This window comes from Mya arenaria, chromosome 12 (genome assembly GCF_026914265.1).
Source record: "Mya arenaria isolate MELC-2E11 chromosome 12, ASM2691426v1".
Taxonomy (NCBI): domain Eukaryota; kingdom Metazoa; phylum Mollusca; class Bivalvia; order Myida; family Myidae; genus Mya; species Mya arenaria.
In genome coordinates, this window is record NC_069133.1 from 40,803,024 (window position 1) to 40,831,008 (window position 27,985).

Genomic DNA, 27,985 nt, shown 5'->3' on the forward strand with positions numbered 1-27,985 from the left:
TTAATGTTCGGTGTTTTAAAATGTCTATTTACTAAAGTTTAATCTTTACTATTACTTCCGGTGTAATTCCTTGACATCGTGATTTTGTTGTCTAATTTGGAGTATAAAATATATTAAAAAGTTTTTCCCATATTGCCCTTCGCATTCCATAAAAATATTTTAATTCGTTATGCATTGCATAGCCAAACACACATCAAAACGGCAAAAACATTTACTTTGGCATTGTATAAGCTTTCGACACATGCATAGTCAAATACACATCAAGACGACATAGACATTTAGTTCAGCCTCACTGACAAACTTCTTTCATAGTTTGGAACCGGGAGCAGAGATAACCAATAAATGGGAATACATCCAATGGGACCGGTGTAAAATACGTTGTACCACATGGCTCCATTCTTGGTTCCCTATTGTTTATCCTGTACATTCAAGACGTTCCAGAGTGTATGAATAGCGCCTGTCGGCAAAAAGTTATAAAGATTTATCTCCAATGTACAAGAAAATATCCCTTTGCCAATAGAAGAAAAATGATGCCTTCAGTATTTGGACTGAAAACTGGGTACTGCGTATCAACATTAAAACGTGCAAATGGTCCACTTCGGCAAAACATCTTGATATAAACCACAAATAAAGAACGAAGATGGATCTAGCACAAAACTTTAAGCAGTAGAAACAGAAAACTAAATTACCCCTTTAATACTAAACATTCAATAGGCCAAACTTGAACTTGCAAACAGTATATTTTTTAATTATCAAATAACCAAGAGAACAAAATGAATTTAGAAAATGTTCAGAGACGCGCTTCAAAATTAGCATATCAACTTAAGAGATTTTTCATATTAAAGTCGACTTCAGAAAACTTAGTCTGTATAAAATGTTGCATAATCAATCAATTAATCAAAACTTTATTTCCTCCTTTATAGAAGATATGCAAATATATTTGCAAATTATGAAGTGCCCTTACACTGAGCAATATAGAACAAATAAACACAGTAAACATTGTAAAATATTTAACTCACATAATTATAGCTACAGACATGTACATTTAATGCCATTATTTTCGATTTTTTTTTCCAGTGTATCTTATAATGGGCTAACATTATGAATTGAACTAGTGATTCTAACCTCTTGAATGAAAGGAGGAGAATCGAATGTGTTTATAAGAATACTAAATATGAATATTTTAATAAGTAACATCATTAATAGCATATACCAGTATTGCTTATAACCATCTTTACGAAACAAGATTAAAGGCTGTTTACGGCAATACGTTTAAATGCAGTTCATTTTAACAGTATATATTCAGTCAAAACTCGTTGGCTCGAACTCGTTTGGCTCGAATTATTCTTTGGCCAAAACTGGATGTTATGGACAAATTTCTATAAACTGAAGGTAAGAGTTCCCGCTTGTCTCTTTTTTTTCGAGGGTCGAGGTATTTTCGCCGGTCCCTGGGAGTTAAAACTAACGGGGTTCGACTGTAAATCAAATAAGGAAACAATAATTTGAATATCAAAAATGTGTAATCTATCCAATGTCCCACATGAAACAAGAGAAAATACATACAAACTACAGGCACGAAGAGCCAACAAAAGAATTCGTTGCAACTCATTTGCACAAAGAGTAACAAACAACTAGAGTGAGCTTGCCAAGGAAGTTGAATGAGTAGATAGCGTTAAAGTTTAAGACAATATGTGATAAAGTATGGACATTTAAATGTTTTAAGACGTCAGGCTTATATTCAGTGATATGTTCTGAAAATGCAACTGATAATAGATGTGTATTTAGAATAAGTAGTTAGCGGATCCCGGCGCCTGCGAACTACAGAACTTAGATGGGACGGACAAGCCTTCGGATGCTTACAGAAGATCCCATCCCCACAAAGTAAAATGAACTCTTTATCAGTTACATTTGCAGTGTGTGTATACCCTTGATAAATTGCGTCATAGATGCTACGTCGGAAGGCAATATTTAGCTTCAAATGAAGATTTTAAACAAATATTACTTCACCATTTTTTCACCATTTTAAATGAAACAAAGCGCAGTCTACGCCGCTTACAGAGCCCCGCCTTCGGTCTTTATCAGAGTTTGATTGAGATTGTAGTTTCTTAAAACACTTCGACAAACCTTTTCACAATACGACCGTCTGACGGAGCACTGTCAAAACATTATTTTGGAAACAGGTTTGTCGAAGTGTTTGATGAAACTAATCACCTTATCAAACATCGTTAATCAAACGAATGTGGGGCTCTTTAAGCGGCATAGACTGCCCTTTGTTTTATTTAAAATGGTGAAAAAATGGTGAAGTAATATTTGTGTAAAAGAGAAGTTATCTTTGATTTAAGTCTTCATTTTAAGCAAAATGTTGCCTTCCGACGTAGCATTTATGACGTAATTTATCACGTGGTATACACACACTGATTTGTCAATGTTTCCTACATAGCACTTTCAGTAAGGTTTATTCTCTCCAATATTAAGCAATGAAAGCATGGACAAAGATGTATTTCTACAAGCTTATGATTCAGCGAATCTGTTTTATGTGTTATATCATTGTTAATGCTGCACTCTTACAGATTGACCGATTTGACAACTTTTTCATTTTTTGTCGTCTCAGAATCAGCTGCTTTTGGCATAAGTGTTATCAAATCAGTCATATAGGATAACACACAATACAACAGATCTCAATTCTTTGGAAACTACCGAATTTTTCATTTTCTTAAAGCGTTATTAACGCTTTCAATCTGTGAGAGAGCAGCTTTTAACACTTAAATCATATTGTGTCATGTTTTTTTACCTGTAAGCTATGATTGAATTGTGAAAGAATGTTAAAACTTAAAAATATGCTATTGTCTTAAAATGTCCTCTTTGACTGTGAAGTTTATATTTGAGGGTTATGGACACATTTCAAGCATTAAGAGCATATTTACAGGTGTTACGAATGCGACTTCTTGATCAAATAAGAGATTTTCTACCGCGTATACATCGTAGGTATTAACAAATAAACTAATACTGTCAAAAATGCGTAATAAATAGAATGGAACAAGCGTGGAAACGAGGTTCCTAAGGGCCTTGTGTTGAAAGAATGGTCAAAGCTGTATTGCTACAAATATGAAAAATTTAGCGAATCAGTTTCTTAGTGTTATATCCTTGTTTAAGCTGCACTCTCACAGATTGACCGGTTTTACAACTTTTTTATTTTTTTGTCTCAGAATCAGCTGCTTGCATCAGTATTTTCAAACCAGTCTTATAGGATCACAAACAATAGAACTGGCCTCAATTCTTTGGAAAACTTCCGAATTGTTCATTTTTCTTGAAGCGTTAGTAACGCTTTTAGCTATAAAACATCAATTTTCGAGCGTAAATATTAAATACTGCGATCTTATCTTTTAACAGCAGTCTTATATCACCGGTGTTTAGACATAGACGCAAAATTGAGCTCATTCCAAAGCAAAAATATCCAATCTGTGAGAATGCAGCTTTAAAAAACTTATATACTATTGTGTCATGTTTACCTGTAAGCTATGATTGAATTGTGAAAGAATGCTAAAACTTATAAATATGCTATTGTCTTAAAATGTCCTCTTTGATTTTGAAGTTTATATGTCAGAGTTATGGACACATCTGAAGCATCAAGAGCATATTTACAGGTGTTACGAATGCGACTTCTTGATCAACTAAGAGATTTTCTACCGCGTATACACCTTAGGTATTAGCAAATAAACTAATACTGTCAAAAATGCGTAATAAATAGAATGGAACAAGCGCGGAAACGAGGTTCCTAAGGGCCTTGTGTTGAAAGAATGGTCAAAGCTGTATTGCTACAAATATGAAAAATTTAGCGAATCAGTTTCTTAGTGTTATATCCTTGTTAAAGCTGCACTCTCACAGATTGACCGGTTTTACAACTTTTTTATTTTTTGTCTCAGAATCAGCTGCTTGCATCAGTATTTTCAAACCAGTCTTATAGGATCACAAACAATAGAACTGGCCTCAATTCTTTGGAAAACTTCCGAATTGTTCATTTCCTTGAAGCGTTCGTAACGCTTTTAGCTATAAAACCTCAATTTTCGAGCGTAAATATTAAATACTGCGATCTTATCTTTTAACAGCAGTCTTATTTCACCGGTGTTTTGGCTCATTCCAAAGCAAAAATATCCAATCTGTGAGAATGCAGCTTTAAAAACTTATATACTACTGTGCCATGTATACCTGTAGGCTATGATCGAATTGTGAAAGAATGCTAAAACTTATAAATATGCTATTGTCTTAAAATGTCCTCTTTGATTGTGAAGTTTATATTTAAGGGTTATGGACACATCTGAAGCATCAAGAGCATATTTACAGGTGTTACGAATGCGACTTCTTGATCAACTAAGAGATTTTCTACCGCGTATACATCTTAGGTATTAACAAATAAACTAATACTGTCAAAAATGCGTAATAAATAGAATGGAACAAGCGCGGAAACGAGGTTCCTAAGGGTCTTGTGCCTGTTATCAGTGTAAATAGTATTTACATTCTTTTTGCGGGCGGTATAACCCAGCATCCTGAACAATATATCATTCGTATTAGGCCATTTATTACATTTACACATCAAACCATTGCGATATATTCACTTTCATCCGTACAACGTACGAATGTAAGCTCTCCATTAACAAATGACTGGTTGCTTAAATGTTTTCTCAACTAATCCAGATAAATACCAAAATTCTGAGTATCTTGAGTATACCAGTCTGACTAATGCTAGCTCTTCAACCTCCATCGGATACTCTCTGATAATGGAGGCGACACATTGGCGTAGAGACGTGCCGAAAGGTTTAGTTTGACAACCATAATGGCAACTTGGCTGTCATTTGTTATTGTTAAATTCACATCAACGGTCCAGAAATGTCTCATATGTGTAGGTATCCAAAAGCAATCTAGTTTGACGTCAACTTAAAACCGGGGTATATTGAATGTATAGCGTGTCCTTTTTTACTTAAACTGTCTGTTGACCTTTAACCTCCACATGTACTATTTTGCTACATTCTGTGTGCTACAATGATCCAAATAAAGTGATACCCTTATTCAAAATCAATACATACACATGTATAACAAACATAAATTTTGAGTGATAAATCTTTAACTACTTACTAAATAATGCATTTATGGAATTATGAATTAATGATAACAAGATTGTAGCCGTGTATTTAATAGCTGAAATCGCAAAAATATTAAATGATTGGTGAATGCTTTAAGATTAACTGCGATACACTTTAGGCTCAAAAGGTAGGAATACCATGTTTCCTGCATCTTTCTTTCAAATTTAACTCGGTATCCTTCATAGGAACCATTATTTACGACATTTATTCACAATTTTGGTATATCAAACCAATTGTATTATTTGTGATTTTACTTTATAAGAAACGTTTGATGAAGCCCAGTGTGTGCAAGCAGCATTTTTTATACGCGCATAGGCAATAACAATCGCGGCAAAACGTATGTGACGTCGATGAAACAAGTGACACAGTTAACCCCGCCTCTGTTCAAACAGCCAAATTTATACAACTGTCTTGATATCGTTATTTTAGTTTAAACAATATTTATTTCAAATTTACATTTTTTAAGAACAATACAAAGAATAAGGATAGAAAACAAGTTATTCAAAACTTTTGTAAATTCTTTTCCCGATCGTTATTTAGTTGAGAAAAACTTATAATATTTAAATCCGATGCTTAAGATAAAATACGTGATAAAGAATCACTATTTTCAGGCATGTAATTATAAAATAGAGAGTTAACAAATGATGAGTGGAAGTATAAACGTTGGACATTTTAGAATTGCGGTCTATCTGTCTATAAATATGTCTGAAAATAGTTGGTCAGTGTACACGGATAGTAGTGAAGTCTTTAGATGGACCGCACTACCTTAAATGATAAATCAGAAAAAGATATCCATATATATATTGATGATGTGTTTGTTCATAATTTTCCCACGTTAAATTGACTGTTATCATGATACAACGATATATTCTATACATAATAATACGTTGTTAAAGCTTTTAGCATTACTTTTAGATATCGAACAAATCGTCTGTAAGACTTTAAACGATGTAAAATGCATCATAATATTCTCTGAAGTTATTATATACAAACACTGGTGAAGAAAACTGTGGATTATGTGGACAATGATACAGTAAGCGAACAAATTCCATTATTTTCAAGCATCAGAACCCTTCGCCTTTATACTGGTCCCCGTCTTATAAAATAACACTTTCACTTTTGCATTATATATCGCCCATTTAACGGCTCTTCTTATTTCATATCCGAATGGGTTCCTTTGTGGACAAAGGACGATTTTTAACCATCAAATGATCATGTCCCATTTAATTTCTGTTGTATAAATATATATGTATATTTATATACATGTGTACATGTATTGTCTTGTGAAACCATTTCAGCTGTTCAATACTTACCGCGTTCATATACACAAAGTTTTGTTTCAACCAATAAAAATGACTGTTACACTTTGCTGTTCTGTTTCGCTGCATTTGGAACTCCCCGGCCATTTTCCATCTAAAACAATGTACATATGGACAGTTTACAATGTCAGACTTTTTTTAACTACACTGCAAGTTTATCGCGTAGTAATTTCAACTTAACAGTTAATCTTAACGAGTTAACTCTTGGGAATCTTAATTATCTATGCAACAAAACACTCCCCGGGCCATCAATTTAAACTAAGATATAAGAAATACGCGTTAAAATACTACAACTTTAATACTGAATGTTTTCAAAGTGTTAACCGATAGCGTTTTTTAAATACGCATTATGTTATTTAAGAAACAAATTAATATAATGGTTTTATAATCATTGTAAAATTCTGTTGTATTACCTCCATTTAATTCATTGTATCATAATAGTAGTGTTATTGTGGGGGTAATTCAACAATGAAATACATGCAACAATAGTATAATGGTTAATCAATATAAATTAAACAGAGAAATAACCTCGATGTTTATATCTAAAATGCACTAACACATCGTTGCACCCTAATGATAGATGACTTACCTTAATGCACTAAAGTACCTTTGCATCCTAATGATGGATGGCTGATGAGCAGGACCAACAAGCAAGAGACACAAACAGCAACAATACAAACAAACAATTATATACGACAATTTTCAAAATATCGTCATTGGTAAATGTTAGGGAAACCACATTGGCACCGTCCGTAAAAACTAAGTAGGAACTCACAAGGATTTAAACCGGGTAACGAGCGCTTAACCCCACACTTACCCCCAACATTTATCAATAAGGCCTAAAAAAATATATGTTTGTTTCCGGCTTCATGCCCCAAAAAATAAAGTAGGTAGGTCGTTTTTTAAAATATTTATTAGCCTAATATTTTTGGAAATGTTTCTGTTACCAAAAACAATAGGTTTAATGCTTTAGAACAATCATACACTCAGTAGCATCGCTGGTAAAGCCGAAAACACTTCATGTTTAACATTAAAAAGATTTAGATCAAACAAATATTTTTTTTAAAGTTAATCAAGGCAATAAAAACGTCTAGGGTCGGGGCACATAATAGGGTAGGTCAAGAAACCAAAAACAAACATATTTAGTTTACGCTCAGGTTCAAAACCTCATCTTGAAGACAATAAAGCATAAAACAAAACAAAAACATCATATCGGGAAAGCCCGTTTTTGCTAAGGGTCACCAATCTATCTCTGGAAGCCCAAGTCGGTTCGTCCCATCTTACCCATAAATCTCCGCGCACCCACAGCAAATTGGTTTTCAAATTGGATTTGTATCAGCGTTTAGTCACCAACCATATCTGTATACCCACTCAAAATATAATCAAGAAATAATCAGAAAATAATATACGACCGCTTTCCACAAACTTTAATTGTTTCCATCTGACATGAGGCTTACACTGGCGCCCATCTGAGTTCACCACAGCGGCATTTGACAGTCGTTTGTGAGCACTGAAATAATGGAACTCATTCCAAAGGACACTTTGTAAGTTTACGGAGAAAGAAGAGGGTTTACTTTAAAGATAAATTTGACAGTTTAAGAGTTTGGCATTGCACTGCACAATGGTGTCCATATCTTAAATAAACTCGGGAAAGAGTCTTAATTATTTTTAAGGCTTTATTTGATAATGCAATTGAAAGTAAATGGATTCGTTTGTTACATACAAATTCATACAAATTCTTCTGTCTGTTGACGGGTAGAATTAGAAATATCTAAACACATTATTCAGTGTACCGCTATGGAATTTTATTGATAATCGTCGCTACTTCTATGACACAATCTTCGGGATTATTCCAAGATTAAAGTCCTAAATAGAACAGCTATTTATAAGTGTCGCTTTTGTCCAGAACAATCCCAAAGCATCGTGTGTGAATAAGTTTTCTTTAAGGCTTTTAGAGGACCCAATACCTTTTATTATCCGGCTTGAATTTTTCCAGATGTGAATAGGCGTATAAAATGAACAAATATTGGTTTTATAATGGTTTATTTCAATTATAAGTATTTATTTTGTCGATATTATAAACATATTCCATCTTAAATGATCATATTTTTGAGAAGGAAAAAACAGTAGCAAAACGTTTTTTGCCACTTAAGGTGTGGAATATTTGTTCGATTTTTTTTAAATAAATGTTAGACATGAATGCATATCCACTGTTTTCATTTTAATTGCTATCGTTTTAGAAAAAAAAAGATTTTTGCAGCACTCCGTAGCTTTACTGTAATTGGAATGGTCACGTGACCAACAATATGGTCGCTCCGTGTTGACATCGTATTAAAACAAACAATGAGACGTTATGACAAAATCAAATAACACGTAGTGTGTATTGTCTTGATGGATGGGTGTGTAGGTTTATTTATACTCACATTCGGCGAGTGCTCCAATATGAGTGTTAGTCATTTTAGGTTTTTGGAGCATAGTGCACGGACAGAATGTAACCCTGGTTAGAGCTACCCTGATTCTTTAACGGGCACCACTGTATAACACTGTCCAACGGGACCCACATTTTAAGTCCCTCCCGGAAGACGATTTTTATTTTCTTATTGGTGCGGTGGGGAATCGAACCTGTGGACCCCTGGAATGACAGACAAGTGTGTAACCACTAGACCAGGGATCCACCACGGTGTCGATTGATACGTTTTACTTGTTATTTATTGCAGCATGAAGGTAAGTCCCCGATGCATTGGTTGAAGGCAATACTTCATACGAAAGAAGTGTAGCTTTCTCTTACTAGAACGTAACTGTGAAAAAATACGAAATTATGCCATGTACCAAAATGTTTTTATGTTTAGCGTCAACTCTCAGTACACAAACCTATTAAGCCGTATCCTAAAGAAGAAAAAAACGCACCTCCTGCAAAAACGAATATTAGAGTTACATCTTATGTAAAATATAGACACCAGAGCCACCTTAGTCGAATCTTGAAAATTCTCAATTGTTAGATAAAATTTGTTCACTGCAAAATGAGTTCAAATAAAGCGTAATTTAAGTGTTAAATGCCAAAAATGCTAGTACAAAGCATGAAACATGTAGATTACAGTTGGTTGTGTTCTGTAGTCGGAATTTAGTAAAAGGAAATTAAAACTAATCGACAAGTTCGTTGATCATATTAAATAAGTTTTTTTTTCGATCGGGAAATCCAAAAGCTATGCGCCCTCGGACGCTAAACATAGAAACGATATGTTATGGCCTTAATCTGGATTTGAGGGTATTATTTATTCAACATATACAATAGATGCATTCCATGATCTGCGTTCAGACGAGCGTGTGTTTCAGAAAATGGTCGCAGAGAAAAAAACAGTATATTCGTACATGTACATATTCGCTTTGTTAGTACCAATAATAAGATCTGATCTACTTTTTTAACCATAGTGAGTAGCATTATATCTTTAAGACTGGTACAAACCTTGATAATATATTCGTGTACAATATCGTACATTTACTAAAAATGTATGAAAATGCCTCATTGTACATTTTTTTCTTTATCATTGAAAAAAAAACGTAATTTTTTATGGTGCAAAAAAAATATAAAGTGTTCAAATGTTAATAAACCATTGAATAAGAACTTTTTCTTTTGTTTCCGAGATATTATCTCGCAAGCCGGCTCTCCAGGCAGGACATAGTATGTTGCTGTGTTTTCATTATCGATAATCTGAGACAAAATCTAAATAGGTTAGAACATATATTAAACTGTTCTGCGCTAGTAGAACTAAAGTTATTTAAACTCAACAACAGAAATCCTCCAAATAATAATACATACTTTATTTTATAATACATAATTTACAGAGATGTTTCGCAGCCACTTTGAATAAACCTTGGATAAAACTTGAAAACTTTGCACATTTCAATGATTTGATTGGTTGAAATTATTGGATATGTATTGACCAATCAAATAACGTTTGACTAAACCAACGAGATAATCAATTTTATACAAATGGTTGCAGTTGTCCAAGATTTTGATTTTACAAAGACAACATAAATGCATATTTTATTCAAACTTCTATCTTTGAAATGGCATTCGATGCGTTTTATACACTTCTGTATTGAAGCTCCAACCTCCTGATCTGATTGGATTATCAATTTAGATTTTGATCCGAATGACTGAGTATACTATACGGGTGCCTTCCAAAAGTATAATGGGGTGTCATAGAAAACTTGTGGAAGACTGATCGCGATCTAACCTTTATATAAATATTGTCCTAGATGTATCATTGTCCAATCAGGTTGCTTTATTTCAAATCCATAAAAGTATCAATTAATTTATAATGGTAAAAAAGTCATTTATACTTGAATCTGAGTGTGTACAATTTGGAACAAAGTCATAATGACATTGGCTTATAACTCACACAGTAATGTTTTTTTTCTGACTTAAAAAACCGTAATACATGTATATGAGTCAAAATCTATAAATAGAGTAATAAAAAGGAAATAACAGGGACAAACCAATCACCAATATAATATGATGAGCCCGTTTTGAGGCCATGTCACAATGCCTATCAACCACAATGGAAATTTCTCGACCATTTTTTATGAAATACAACCGCGGGTGGATATTGATCGAGGTGTACCGAATGTTACTAACACTAACCAATGACACACAGCGTCACAAAACAACAGGCCCCAATTTCTCGGAACTTCTTAAGCTTAACAGGCTTAAGTCGCTTATTTCAATTAGCAAAAATACATACTGAAAATGGATTTTGATAAATGAAAAATGGTTTATTTTGATAATCATACAGATTATTCCTACATAATTTCTAAAAATTCTTGAAGAAGTTAATATAACAAATCTTATAGAACAACAAAAATAGTGAGATTAGCTTAATCCTGTTATAAGGGACTTTAGAAGTTTCGAGATATTGGGGCCAGATTACGTACATTAAAGTATCTCAATTAATAAATGTAGGCGTTACCGCCTTGGAACTGTCATTGAAACGTGATTTTACTGGCGTGGGGTGTGGATGGGGGTGGGGGTGTAAACTAGTTCATTTAAACTCAACCTAACACCGGCGTGGTAATTAATAAGCAACTTCAATCTTATGGTCTTACATGTTTAATTCCATTCACTGAATAGGTCTGTTATTTATATCGAGCAATCCGATTAGCTACATCGTTCTTAGATCAAATTAAGACCAGTATTGAAATCCACCCATGTCCCAACATTTATCGATTCTATCAATTTTTTACATTTAAAAGTCTTTGTCTTTTTTAGTTGACAATTATATGCTATAACACGCATCGAAACTTTATGAACACTTATATTTATGTTTACCTTTCACGTCTGATTCGCAATAAACACTTTACGGACACCTATTACTATTGAAATTCTGTTACTTGATTGGACGATTGAATTGCCAAATCATTGTTAACATACATGGTTTTATGTATACTCTTTTCTCTATGTATTTACTGGTCGATTTAGAGGTCCCGCACCCTCCGACACACAGACATTATTGATTTTGAATCGGCTGGATCTATTGTAGTCTTTTTGACTTGACAGTCTGCATAGCATAGACAGTTCTGTTCATCATCTTAAATCCGTTCATTAAACATTTATATAGGCAACATAATTTATCATCTATTTGTCAGCCTGGTAAATTCCAAATACATTATATATCTATATCTTTTCACAAATGTATACTCATGGACATAGTGTCTAAGACTACAAGTATTGCTGAATAAACTAAAACTTAATTAGGTGTAATAAAAAAATGGTGTCAATTTATACAGATCAAGTAGAACAAGCATACACTCAGAAGTTCAAAGCGAAGTCTTCTAACCTGCTTTAAGGAAGTAGACCGCAGACCTTCAGGCTATAGTACCGCAAACGTTAGATCTACTTTTTGACACGACATGTTAAAAAAATAATGCGCCTTGGTTAGAAAATAGAACGTATGGTTTTATGCGGTTTAAAATAGTGCGAATTCAAAATCCACTTTATCTAACGTCCAAAATGCACCATTTCGGACAAGAAATTCCTAATCCTTATTTTTGCGGGGGGGGGGGTGCAAAACACCCCTACTAATAATATAAACAAAATAAATGTTGGCTTTTTTCGCCCCTAAGTTACGCCGCCTCTCACGTCAAATCTAGGATACGCCCCTATATAGGGTGAACAGTTATGTGCAGCACAATGCAAAAACACACACAACGTCATGATAAATATATTTATTTTAAATTAACATTCATGAAATATAACAAAATGTGCATTAAAATGCACTATGCATATACAAAATAAGACAGAAATGCATAAAATAGTCTGCAACGGAATGTACACTCATCACTTGACATAAACATAACGGATCTCATGTTGTCAGGGTTTTGCTTCCAATGTCACGTATTATTTGCACCATTTTTTCATCACAGAGTCATTAAGGAAGACAAATGTTTTTTAGGCGAAACCGTGTCCTATTTCATTCGTTTTCTTGTCCTACATCTATGACGTCATCAGTAATGACGTCATCGTCACATGACTCGTCACCGGAAGACTCGTTGCTCATCATACTGTCGTCTGCGTGCTTTGAAGACTCGCCACTGTTTTCGTCTGATTTCTCAGGTGTTGGCGATTCCTGTAAAATACAGCATGGTTGGTAATATTCTATAAAACCCATACCTATCCAAAGGTGTGTACAATTGCTAGAATAGTCATTTTAAAACCCGATTTTCATATCCGAACCAACCAACATATCAAGTTTTTCTGTTCGTATATACAGCCACAAAACAGTAGAATCAGTTTTGTTTTGGTAATAAAACTGTTTTTCATTTAATTCAGACAAAATGGATTAACTATTGTTTGCTTCGTTTCGGTAAAAAAGTAATAAAAAAAATAATTACTCATTTACGATTTTAAAAAATCAAACACCTGCAAAACTGAATTATTTTTTATAATAAAATTGCTGAATCGGCAAAAGTGATTTGTCTTGAGTTCCTCGATTGCCAAAAAATGTCCAAAAAGGACAAATACATTATAACTACGCCGTAAAAACAGTAGAATGGTCCAAAAGGGCGAGAAAAAGAATGACTATGCCGTGGTAGAAGTAAAATGGTCACAAAAGAGGAAATAAATTACTACGCCGTGGCAAAAGCTAATGATCCCAAAAGAGGAAATAAATTACTACGCCGTGGAAAAAGCTAATGGTCCGACAGAGAAGGAAATGAATAAATACTCCGTGGAAGAAGTAAAATGGTCAAAACGGACGAGGAAATAAATTACTACGCCCTGGAAGAATTAAAATAGTAAAAAAGGGCGAGGAAATAAATAACTAGTTCGTAGAAGAAGTAAAATGGTCAAAAAGGACGAGGAAATAAATAACTACTCCGTTGAAAAAGTAAAATGTCCCAAAGAACGAGGAAATAAATGACTATGCCGTGGAAGAAGTGAAATTGTTCCAAAGTACGAGGAAATGACTTTATAAACAAACCTGTTTAAGACGTCGCCATTTCGCCCGGCGGTTTTGGAACCACGTCTTCACTTGTCGTTCCGTCAGCTGTAGTGACTTTGCGAGGCGTTTCCGCTCTGGAGGCGACAGGTACTTCTGAGTTTCGAACTTCTTCTCTAGGTCAATGGTTTGATCGTTTGAGAAGCGGACCTGGCCGCCTTTCCGTTTATGCATTGGACGTTGGAGGAATGGATGCCAGAAAAATGGGCGGCTTTGGTAAACTGAAATGATATTAAAAAATAGGGTTAAAATGGGCCTATTATGTGTTAAAGGGGTACAATATAGGTTAAAGGGGCACACTTTAGGTTGATGCCATTCTTTTGCATTATTATGTTAAATTCGTTTGACTTTAATGATTAAAACAAGGCCATACATATGATGCGTGTACAGATAACACTTTTAGCTTTTATAAATGTATATAAATATTAGCCTTTATAAATGTATATAAATATTAGCCTTTATAAATGATGTATATAAATATTAGCCTTTATAAATGTATATAAATATTAGCCTTTATAAATGTATATAAATATTAGCCTTTATAAATGTATATAAATATTAGCCTTTATAAATGTATATAAATATTAGCCTTTATAAATGTATATAAATATTAGCCTTTATAAATGTATATTTTTACAATTTATATCTACGTGGCCACAAAATACCCGATTAAAATAGCTCCAAAATATCTCTTATATGTTTTATAGTTTAACATAACATTGCATTGAAATTTAAAAAAAATATATATATATATATCCTTTATTGTGCCATTTAAAAATATGTATTATCTAATAAAGTTTATTTAAATATGATGAGCATAGCTCAGACTTCAGTAGATAGGAATACTGTACAAGTTTTAATGCAATCGGAACGCCTCGGCCATTATCAAACAATCTATTCCGAAGCTTGCCGGAGATTGCCGAGTTGTTACGATTGGTGTTAAAGATGACTGGCGTAGTATTATTTCATTTATAAATATTTTGATTTGATAATCCTTAATAAAATGTTATTTCTTTGAAATGTTATTTAATTTTTATCTATTTCTTTGTGCATGGGTACAAATATTTATAACTTATATGCATATATGAAGATCAGCTGTATATACGCTTAAATCTTATGTCAATTTATGTTATGTTTTGTTATGGTACATAATGTTATATTATATTAATATTCTTATTCAAAGTATTAATCATATATAATATAAAGGGCTACCTGAAATACAAGAAAATGAGCATCTCTGAACATATTCACAAAACGATTCTTTTTGAAATAGTTTATATAATATATAAATACCTTTAATTTAAGTTTGATTATAAACTAAATTGATAATGTACTCAAACTACAAAGCAAAATATCATCTTAGAAGAGCCACAACAGATGAAAAATTATTAATACAATAATATGTCGCTGTTTGTCAAAATATATTCATTTTGCATAGTCAATCTATACAGTAAATGGAATTCTTAAATGTTCTGTTTTATCCTTTATACAATATCTTCCTCGGTTATTTTTTATTATCAGAATCAATATTCAAGTATATGACTCAACATTTTTTAGACAAAAAAAACACATTTAAAACGATTAAAATATTTGATATTTATTCGGACCACATACGTCAATGTATGACAACGTTTGCATTGGCTGCAATTCGTCAAGCGTTTGTTTACTTTTGTATTCTTTGACACCGCTAAGTTGACATATGCGCAATGCTGCACTCCTTCAAACGACTTTGAATAAATAGGAAACTCGAACAGTTAAAATGGAGCCACAGAAAAATCCATCTAATTTATCAGTTTTTTATTCAATGTTTCAATAAGATTATACCAGTAATTAATTTGAATAAGACAGTAAACACAATTGCGCTGGGACTCCAACGACAATTGAAAAGTTTAAGAGTTAGACACACACGTGTAGTTTTGAGCTGAACTAAAGTCAGACATTTTGAAAATGTGTTTTTTTTAGTATGTACATCTATACTTGTAGATATCATATCTGATTTAAGACGTATTAAGTGCTGTCTGTACGGTAGACAAATAGCTTTAAGCAGTCCCTGTAGAGTTCAAAATATAGTATATAGCAATTTCAGTGAGAGCAACGTCTACCAGAGCTAATTAATTTATACAAAACAAGCGCTAGTTATGTATAACTGCAATTCCAATGGTTGTGTGAAGTAACTGTGTTTTCATAGTGTCAAGATAACCGGTCAATAAGAAGGGTGCGTGGATTAAAACGACGTTGTAATTTTTCTGCACGCTCTTTATTGCACGGTAAGAGCCCTGCCTACTGGTTACCGTCCTCGATGATAGATTTAATGCATAAAGGATACACAGAGAGAACACTATCAACGAAACAGTGGTCACAGAAACCAGTTCATTCATTTGCCCGCAAGGCCATCCGTATTGTCCAATAGCATCACAAGACAGAATCAAGTCGTTCGTATTCACGTATATAAAGGAGTAGATGCTTTCAAATTCGAAAAAAAGGTGTATTTCAATTACACCATTTTAGACTTTCATGTCATAACGACTTCATTCTCAGCAAAAAATAAGGTATCAATTGAAAAGATTAATAAACGCGTATTCCGTGCACATTACGGTTATTGGAAATAAGAATGGATATGTTTTAGTGCACTTTGTTTTTTTCTCGAAATTAAGCGCCATTTTATTCGTGAAAAATACGGCTTTATTCTCCACCAAGAAGTATTACTATATCTTAAAGATATGAATATGATTCAAGAGATTGTGGCGGATAACCAAATCCATAACAAGCCTATCGTGTCAGAAATCTTAACTCGTGCACTACTTTCCCACTAATATTGCATATGTCACATGACCTGTGCAACCAACGCGCGTGCGCACTTGACCCGCGTTAAAACGGAAGCGCGCTATTTCCGGAATCGCGTTGTAATGGTCTGGGACCGCTGGTTGAGCTGAGGATTTCCGATGCCACGACAAAAAGTCCTATAATTAGTTCTGATCATAGCCATCAATCCGTTCAATTACGCTTATAGTTCTCGACTATTGTTGCGACCAAATGAAGCACTTGTGATTACTTGTAATAATTACTGAATTGTTACCGGAAAATTAACAATATTGCCTAGTTCTAACTTCTTTATGAAATATTAACCGTTTAAGGAATACACTTTGGATGAAGTAATTGAAGAATGGATGAAAGAGAGACACAATGGCTTTGTTTTCGCTAAAACAATACAGAGCACTTGACGTCTTCCGTTAGACAATTGTACTTAAAATCAGGGTTTGTCTTTGTGGTAGTGATACAGCTGCAGTTTTTCTTCCACTACGATGTATATAAAAGGGCTTAAGGATCATTCATGATTCATAAATTGCATTTTGATACTTTTTAGGGCGTACTTTTTACTTGCTTTTAAATATTTGGTAATAAGTGTGAGTATGTATTTGCACTTGTCGAACTTATGATCGCTTGAATACAAACAATATTAGCAATCGGTGACCCTCGATTTAATAACCTGCTGGGTCGGCAACCGGTCATATCAGAACATGCCACGGGTGAGACTCGAACCTTTGACTGCCCGCTCCGTAGGCGGATGCATTAACCACTAGGCCACGGAGACGGTATATATGTTGAAGTTCTTATTTGTTGTTGTTTATGTTTTTGATATTGTTGTTATAATTGTCGCTTTCTATCGTTTTTCAATTCATAGAAAAGAGGCATTTAAGCAACCCGTATAATAGTTTCAAGTGTCCAAGTTTTATTGGCAATATTGGCAATAAAAAAGCCTTTGGCCAAGAATACATTAATACATATTATAATATGAGATTTTCACAAAATACAAAGGTTTGGACAATACATAAAACAACTTAATATAATAACCTTATACAAAAATATACACGAAGGTATTAAAGTAAGAAGAAACTAAGAACTTATAATAATGAAGCTTTCTTTACCAATAGAAGAAAAGGCGATGTTTTGGTGTTGAAACAAAAATATACACTTCCTGCTTTCGTTTGAATCAGACAGACATTAAAATATTTTATTTGCTTAAGGGTTTTATCAAATTTATGATACAATGCGCAATTAATCGTAGTGATATTTAATATCAAACGAAAATATTCAAATTTGTATGCTTTTAAGTTGTATATTAATGTTCTGATAGCTTTAATCATGAACTATTAAATTTATAGAAATTGGTGCCAAAGTTCGATCTTTTTAAAGTGTCTGTTTTATGCCTATCAATTAAATATTGCATTTTGTGCGTTTTATGACATCTCAATTTTGGCAATACCATTACGAGTTAAATCAAATTTTGAGTATTTTCACTATTAGAGGCTTTGCATTGTAGTGGTATGTTTATTTCTCCATAAAACTTCAATAGCCAAAAGTGTGTGCATTCTAATTTATCAGAAAAGGCACTCGAAACCTGCAAGCGTTAAAAATTTAAAACTACCGTATAAATTGTATTTGTATTACGCAACGCCTAAGAGGGCTATCTATGCGCCTATGTTTAAGCTAGGAATAGATTTCAACTTGGATTATCTTAATGAGTTCGCCTGTCAGGTAATCCTCAATTGCGACATCGCGCCGCCGGGCTGTTTCTCTGCAGGAAACCGATGACCATTAAGTTAAATACTTAATCCATTTGTTTTACTGTTTTGTGCTGTAGCCTGACTTGAACAAATTGTTGAATTAGTAAAGGTATTAAGGCGACTGGTTTTGTGAGAATATGTGCCTCCGTATTGACGTGTAGCGGCGGCCGCTGCCACCTGCCTTCTTCGGAGGCCGGGGAACGAATTCCTTCAGCCATTTAAACGTTTCCGCCTCATACCAGTCATTCAGTAAATTAATGACGTGCACATATCAATTCGTGCCGTCAAAGCATAACTTAAATATAATGTTTTTGCTTACAATCTCTATTGAATGTTTTATTTTTTTTACAAAAGGTAACATTTTCTGGCTATTTTGTCTTTTTATTTGAAAATAATGAAATGTTTTCTTGACCACAAACTTCTACGATAAACAATATAAGAGAAGTTATATAATGATATTTTGTAGGATACCTAAGTATGTATTCAAATCAGTTATACTAATTTCAAACTGTTTACTTATGTTTCCGACATCATAATTACATTACATGGATAAGATTTGGAATACACAACCGAGTAACGCAATGTTTACAAACAAGATTTCCAGTTTGCGCCATGTCACCAAATCTTACACCAGATGTTCAAATCCGGTCACCTAGACAATAAACATGCCATACTGGCCTTGACGTTAAATTGACAACTATTGATACAACTAACTCTTTTCTTAAAATGAAATAAATTCAAGACTTTGCAAAAAAAAAACATAACGGTGAACATGTAACATTTACATTTTTAAAAAATATTCGTTAGTTCATTGATACATCCAAAGGTTAGAGCTAAGAACAAGAGATTGCCACAACATGTTTCAGAGCAAAACGTTTTAAGATTGGCTAAACGTGTTTCCAAAAGAAGAGATGGTCAGATAAAATTTGTTTCCAAAAGAAGAAATGGTTAGTGTATTAAAACGTGTTTCCAAAAGAAGGAATGGTTAGAGAAGCTGAACAAGTTTTCAGAAGAAGGAATGGTTAGAGAAGCTAAACAAGTTTTCAAAAGAAGGGCTGGTCAGAGTAGATGTGCATGTTTACAAAAGAAGGAATGGTCAAAATAGCTAGATATGTTTACAAAAGATGGGATGATCAGAGTAGCTAAACAAGTTTCCAAAAGAAGGAATGATCAGAGTAGCTAGATATGTTTACAAAAGATGGGATGATCAGTGTAGCTAAACAAGTTTCCAAAAGAAGGAATGATCAGAGTAGCTAAATATGTTTACAAAAGATGGGATGATCAGAGTAGCTAAACACGTTTCCAAAAGAAGGAATGATCAGAGTAGCTAGATATGTTTACAAAAGATGGGATGATCAGAGTAGCTAAACAAGTTTCCAAAAGGAGGAATGATCAGAGTAGCTAGATATGTTTACAAAAGATGGGATGATCAGAGTAGCTTAACAAGTCTCCAAAAGAAGGAATGATCAGAGTAGCTAGATATGTTTACAAAAGATGGGATGATCAGAGTAGCTAAACAAGTTTCCAAAAGAAGGAATGATCAGAGTAGCTAGATATGTTTACAAAAGATGGGATGATCAGAGTAGCTAAACAAGTTTCCAAAAGAAGGAATGATCAGAGTAGCTAGATATGTTTACAAAAGATTGGATGATCTCAGTAGCCTATGAACATTTACTAGAAGATGGGATTTTTACTGAGCCATTTTTGATAATTTAAGATGCGAATACTTTGGACTCTTCTGTTCTGAAGAAAAGTAGCATTGCATGGTTATATCGTATATTTTTTATATAATTTAATAAACTAAATACTACGTATAATTTAGTAAATGTTTTGAACGTTAAAATAGGAAGTATAACTAAAGCCTTCTACAGCAAGTTTGAATATTTATGACCAGTGATTTCGGAATTTGTACTATTTGCGATCAAACGTTGGCTCGTACAGCAAGTGGTCGTTTTGAGAAGTGGTCATTCCGTGTATTTTCGTCAATACGAGCAAATACAGGCGAGATATGGTCATTACACCGTCTCCACGGGCCCTTCAGTCATTCGAACCGGCGCTGTTAAGGGTCCTTATCAAGTAATTGCTGTTAAAGGCCCAGGTATAGAGATAATACTGAGTATCAATTAAATACTTAATCCATTGCGAAATGGACTCAGAAGCTTTTAACCGAACTATCATTCGTTATCGACGTATTTGTTAACCATTTATCCCTGATATACTCTGATTTATTTATGATACTGTTCTTTAGTCTTATCATTTTGATGCTATTATCCTATTAAAAGATTTCGTTGAGGAATATTCGCGACAGACGGGCCATTTATAGCGGCAATTTTGAAAGGATCGCACTCGTAAACAAACCAAAAGATCACAGAGCGGCGACATTGCTAAAGCTCGAATTTTTCCCAACAAAAGAATTACGATTCTGTAATAATTTACTATATTTGATATGGAGATCACCGTCTAAGCCTTTAACTCGATATTTATGAGAAAATCACTTAAATCTAAACATTTATCTAAACAATTGAAAACAACTTTATGGGAGGCAAGTGTGTGTGTGTGTGTGTGTTTTATCATCTATGTTTTAAAGCGTTTGTTCTTCCGATCCTTTTTTTTCATCTATTGTTTGGCAAGATTTTATTCATCGATTCATTTATTTATTTGTGATCAAAGTACTTTTGTTAATAAATCCATAAATGTTATAGTATTTATTTATTTATTTATTTATTTATTTATTTATTTATTTATTTATTTATTTATTATTATTATTATTATTATTATTATTATTATTATTATTATTATTATTTAGTTATTTATTTTGTTCGTGCGTTCGTTTGTAAGTTCATTCATTCATTCATTCATTCATTCATTCATTCATTCATTCATTCATTCATTCATTCATTCATTCATTCATTCATTCATTCATTCATTCATTCATTCATTCATTCATTCATTCATTCATTCATTCATTCATTCATTCATTCAATTATTCATTCATTCATCTGTTTCCATTATAATTCTAAAACTAACATGTTTTTGTCCATCTTCGTCTTTTTCTCATTTGTTTCAAGATTCAACTTATTCCATTATCAATTTCAACAAGTTGCGTTTACTTAAAAATGCATGAACGGATTATTACATACACGATACATATTAACTTACGACGTTGTATATACAAGTTAAAACTGAACGAAATTGTTAGTATTAAAAACAGTTGTTTTTATTTTATTTCAAAAGTCCACGAAGTATCTCAATATTATGTTTAGTTGGAATCGTATTAACTGCATATGTTGACATAAGATTTGTCGGCAAATCTGGTTAAACATATTCTGTCAACTTCACAAACGAAAAGTCTACATATCAAGTTTATAAGGGAATAAGTCGACAACATGTTGACAGCATGTCGACAAGTCGACAGAAAACAAGACTACACGAGCTAGACATTTGTGTATACTTTATACGCTTCCATAAGTAACTCTACATGAAGCACTTGAGCAGAATAATTTAAGTCGAAACAAGACAAAACTACACGATCTCGGCATCAGTATACCAAACACTCTTCCATAAGTAACTGAACGTGACTCACTTGAGGATCATTATTCATTTACAATAAGGAAGATTATTGAGAGTCTATTAACTGTAATAAGGCATTTAGAACAGCTATCTTTCCGATTTCAATTTTACCCTCTTTCCTTACAGTTGAGAGTGTTATGATGTGGCACTTCAAACAATTGAGAATCATCTGTAATTTGTCAGTAAGCTTCATTGTCTAACTGTCAATTTATTTCTTCCGTATTTCATATGGGAATGTTGTAACAATGACAAAAAATACTTAACCCTTTCCGCCCCCTTGTTCGTAACATAACTATTTTTGAACCATTCCAAGATCTCAAAGTGATTTTGTTCATTGAAATATATATCGCTTATTAGAAAATTTGTTAATAGATTTGGTTTTGTTTTCTTGAACTACTTCTACCTTCATGTATCGTTTTCTTTGTGTGTGTTTCTTTGTTTCGTTTTTCTTCTATAGATACGTTTTTGCTTTCTTTTTGGAAACACTAAGAGGTGACCCTTTTCATCATAATAACATATATTTCTATAGATATTTATATTTGTATTCGTATTTCTAGTGAACTTTATGTTTTCGTTTCGTCAGTATATATCTGATTTGTTTATTTTCTCTCACTTTTAGTTTTAGGACAAAACTTTTGTTTAGATTTTTGTTTGTGAAACAAGTTATAACAGCCATATATTGACCATTCTTGTTGGCACGATGCACATTATCCAAAAGTGTGGTCTTGTGTTGTGGGTGAAACTGAAGTAGCCGTAGGAAACCCAAATGTCCGGCTTGGTGACCACAAAATGAATTCACATGAGCCCACGCCAGGATTCGAACCCGGGGATTGAAGCAAGAAAGCTAACCACTTCGCTAATCGGGCGAAATATCAATAGAATTAAAGTCACAATATATGATATATGTTTCTATTGGCGGGGACCATATTTTTCCTTAATTTCATATCTTCATTTGATTGGTCATTTGGCTGTATTCTTCGTACATGTGATTTAAATAGAACAAGGAAAATCCTTAGGACTTAATTATCATTTGTTGAAGGTTTTTTTTTTCAATTAAAATGAGAACATTTAGAACGGCACGTTGCCATGCGGACTTTTAATATTCCAGAGCCATTCTTGTAAAAAATCTGAACGAAGTCCAATATTGAATTCTTTTGTTTTCAATTTGAAATTATGTAAATGATACAAACCGTTTGTTTTAATGCGGAAATGTTTTAAACCAGAACACGGAGGGCAAAGTTGAAGTTGTTGATCTTTAATCTTTTATAGTTTTTTTTATTTAATATAATGACCTATCCTAATGAATTAGAACATTGAGTGATATAGTTGTGCACGTCACCTTTTTGCATTCATCTTGCTCTTAGAAAATTGTATTCATTTTGTTGAAGAAATTATTTCTACAATTCTACAATCTACAATTTATTGACTATATTTATCAAGCTTGACTGTTACTTGAACCAATGTTCCTTGTTGATGAAAGTTAAATGTTTGATTCCACACATATGCTTCTTGGCAGTAACTGCCTGTTTTTTCTTTTATTTCAACCTTTTCAAGTTCATTAATTCAACTTTGCAAGTTCATTTATTGCAGTTGCAAGTTTATTTGCAAGTTCATTTATTTCAACTTTTCATGTTCATTTATTTCAACTTTGCAAGTTCATTTATTTCAACTTTTCAAGTTCAATTATATCAAGTTTTCAAATTCATTTATTTTACATGTAAATAAATGCTCACACTAAAAAGATGTGCCTGATGATTAGCGAATATATTAATTAGATACGAGTTCGTCATTAAGAATTATCAATTTTGTTAAAGGGTAGTGTAATTACATGGTAGTTATTTTTGTAATATAACATGATTCTTGATAAATCTACATTTTCTTCAATAAATAATGCACTTCCTATGTATATGTGTATGCGCCTGCTCTTAAATATAGTACTGTGCCGGGATTAATAAAACATCTTTAGTTATTTCCAAACTTAAGTCATTTTCCAAACTTAAATCATTTTCCTAACCTAAGTCATTTTCCAAACTTAAATCATTTTCCAAACTTAAGTCATTTTCCAAACTTAAATCATTTTCCTAACTTAAGTCGTTTTCCTACGTTAAGAATCTTACGCTTCACAGATATAAAAACTTATTAATGACTAAAATCTACTTTATTTTATTAATTTTACAATATTATACTGTGCATACAATTATTTTAGAAACTCTTGTATTTTTCTTTAAAATTGAACTATGAACATTTTAGGAAATTGACTTAAGTTAAAAAAAATGGCTTAAGCTATTTCACAAATAACGGTTCTGTTATACCTTTAACCTTTTCTTCATTATGCATCCTTCTTAATTTTGAATTGTAGGCCACAGTTAAAATATCATTTTTAGCCTTACCGAATCACATTTGGAGTGGTAGGTAGCTAGGTTTTTGTTCTGTTTTGCTAATTGTTTTACTTCCTCATCCCTAACAAACACTATGACCTCCAGAGAGGCTAACACACTTTTGGTAGGCGGGTATTTGTAAATTGGTCTGGGTAAACAAACCATTTATTAATTAAGGCATTTACAGTGAGTACATGCATCTAATAAAACACCATTTAACTATATAGTATACTATATGACTGTATATATAAACCACATAATATTTTGACACAAAACAGGATGCAATACTAGTAGATTATTTTCAGTAAGAATTAAAGACGGTTTCTTATATAATTGCGTTTACCTTTTGAAAACGGGTATTGGCCGTCAAATATCGCCGGGTATTCATGTCGCCCATATGGTGGAATGTGCCCGAGGCCAGGCATGGATCCACACATCTGGCGTACGAGGGACCCTTGGAAGGCGGAGAGTTGAGAGTTGAGGTACGCCGCCTGCGATGGCATCGTCGGCTCATACATCGTCGGCAGGGGCTTAAAGAGCGTCGGCGTTGTGAGGGCGCTTGTCTGTATTGCGGCCGGGTTAATGGGCGTCGGACGTGGCAGTTCCGGTGAGAGGAGCCCAGACGAGGAGGCGGTGGACGACGGAGAGGGGATGGATTTTGAGACGGGAGATGTTTGATGATGAACATGGTGGAACTGGTGTTCTAAGGGTGGCTCGCGCTCTCTGTGTGATTCCATATACCTATTACTATTACTGCTGCGTTCAATGTCTCTATATTTTATTCCAGTTTCTCTATGTCTATCACTCTCTATGCGAAAACGTTCACTTTCTCGGTCTCTTTGTCTTTCGCTATTAGTATTCTTACTCCTTTCATAGTCAAACAAAGTTCTTTCTCTGCGGTTGGAATCTGTCCTATCATGATGGTGTCGTTCACAGTCACGTTCCTCTTCCGTTTCCCTATATCGAAGCACTTCTCGCTCAGCGCTGTGTCGCCGCTGCCGATCTCGGCCGGCGTCTCTGGACGGAAGTTCACCAGGGGTCCCATGTCGCTCACGTTCTTTTTTGCCCAAAATGTCATCAATTAGGAAAGAGGAGGACTGGTGCACGGCCGGTGGCGAGTCTTGGCGTCCCCTGAGGCCCGTCTCTCGTACCTCCCTTCCAGGCGTCCCTTCCGGTCCATAAAGTAGCGTGCCGCTCGTGTAATACGGCGGTTTACTCTCTGTACGTCCATGCGTTGCGTAATTCGGCATCAGGTGAATCATACCGCAAAGTTTTTCAAATTTCAAATTCGAAGCATGTAATATCTGCCTTTAATTTTCAATGTAAAATTGAATAATAAAAAAGAAGTTTCAACTATAAAATTGAATTATATTATCAAGGTTACAGTTATGTCCAAGACAGTTTCACTGATTTTAAACAATACTTATAAACATCACTTACGGAGCTAATGTGTATCTGATATTACTTTACAATACTCTCAAATTTTGTTCCCTCGTTATCAACTGTGATTATCCTAATATTTGATTAAATTAAGACCAAACACTTGTCGACCAATGGTTGGAGGGTTTCGTTGTCAGATTTGTTTGTTTATCAGTTAGTCTGTGATTTTAAAGTAAATTTGCCTTGTAAGTGGCTGAAATTAGCAAACTACTTTAAAATCGGGGTGGAGCTTAGAACAGCCAGCGCGAGATTTGAACTACGTACTTCCCGTAAGGCGGCGCTAAATACCGTACGATTACAATAGCCGTTGTGTTCTAAAATCGTGTACCAAGCATTGTTTATTGGTACGAAGATGAATGCAACTAGACAATAGTCTTTATTTTCCGTCACGAGTTATTAACTTGTGGCCATTCTAGTCGAATTTGTTTTAAGCATTTGTTTGTCATATGGAAAACGTTCAAAAACTTATTGAAAATTTGGACCCCGTTACATTTAAGGAATAGTCGTGACTTGCAAACTCTTAAATCGGTAGGGTCGTCACATATGGCAAAACGTTCATTTCTTTCATAACTTTTACATTGCCTTCAACTACAATAGTTGTAAAAAGTCACTGTATAAATATATCATGTTAAAGATGCACCCTTACTCCCAAATAAGATTAACCACAGTTAATACCGTGAAATGCTATAATATACCAAAAAGGATGAACACATGTCGAAAACAATGGTTGTTATGAAGGATGCCGAGTTTAATTTTAAATAAAGGTGCAGAAAACACGTTATTTCTACGTTATCATGAGACGATAGTTGATTTCAGTAAATATTTTAGCACTCACCAATCATTTAATAGTTTTACGTGTTCAGCTATTAAATACACGGTTAAAATCGTGTTATCAGTAATTAATAGTTTCTGTTTATCACTCAAAAACTATGTTTGTTAAACATGTGTATGTATTGATTTGAATAAGAGTGCCACTTTAACAAAATCACGTTAATTATTTTTACAATCGTTCATAATAATACTACCTGTATTCTATTAGATATTTATACTAATCGAGAAGGAAGTGTTTATTTTAAGTATTTTAAATCCAATGACTGACTAAAAATTTGCGGACAAATTTAAAACGTCTTGCTACGTCTAATGTCTAGATTTAGTATGAGGCCGGATAACCGGTATAAATAAATGTACACGATATTCCAAGCACATTTTTTCTCTCATTCAAAGCGATTATTAGAGAGGGTGTATGGGTGTCCATCATTCACCCAAGAGGCTGTGGGTTCGATCCGCACTACACAACAATAAAAAACTAGGAAGTAATATCTAGGACGTGATCTTGAAAGTAGACAAGGAACAGTTCCATTTACGAATTTACTATAGTTTAAGCCGCATTAAGAGAATTGTTTAATGCAAAATACTGTTTTTCAGTAATAATAACCTAACTTTAGAAATTGTGATTAAGTTGAGTGTCTGAAAGACAATTTACGAGGAATACCAGAACTTAAAAACAAGCAGTTTACGTGGGGAGTAATTTTATTTATACTCGTACCAGGACGAAGCTCATTTGGCGTGCACTTACTGCAGATGAAAAATATCTTCATATTTACAAATGCTTCAGTGTAGATCCGTCTTCTAAAAAGTAACAAACAACTCTCTTTTAGGACCACCAATGTGCAAAGACTGCCTTGTTAGTTTCGCCCATGAAGATATCAGCGGCAAGCGATATTGTTCGTGCATCACGGCGATGACATCCTACAGAAGTACCAATGATATGGTGTCCAATCATATACATGTGTATCCCTTTACCAGTACTTGAGGCCTTGCACACCCATTGTCTTAGTCCTCGAGGATTCTTCGTCGCATCGTAAACAACAACTCTCGCAGACTAGACGACTCTAGCCATCAATGCTGTCTGCAACCATTTATAATTAAGAACTTCAGGGTACATAAAAATCTTCTTAATTGTAGTTAAAACTTCGTGAAAAATATAGCCACCTCGAGCTCTAGTTGTATTGGTTCATCCCAATGGTCAACTAATCGCGAAGACACGGCCAGAAGACCGGTGTTGGACTCACTCACTTC

General features: G+C 33.8%; 1 protein-coding gene across 1 annotated transcript; it reads right to left on the minus strand.

Moving 5' to 3' along the window:
- Window positions 1-12,667: 12,667 nt before the first annotated feature.
- LOC128211845 (hematopoietically-expressed homeobox protein HHEX homolog) lies at window positions 12,668-26,030 on the minus strand. The gene is made up of 3 exons (XM_052916937.1): window positions 24,810-26,030; window positions 13,936-14,174; window positions 12,668-13,083 (listed from the first exon to the last, which is right to left on the minus strand). The coding sequence occupies exons 1-3, from the start codon at window positions 25,726-25,728 to the stop codon at window positions 12,928-12,930; spliced, it is 1,314 nt and encodes a 437-aa protein (XP_052772897.1). The 5' UTR covers window positions 25,729-26,030; the 3' UTR covers window positions 12,668-12,927.
- Window positions 26,031-27,985: the final 1,955 nt, after the last annotated feature.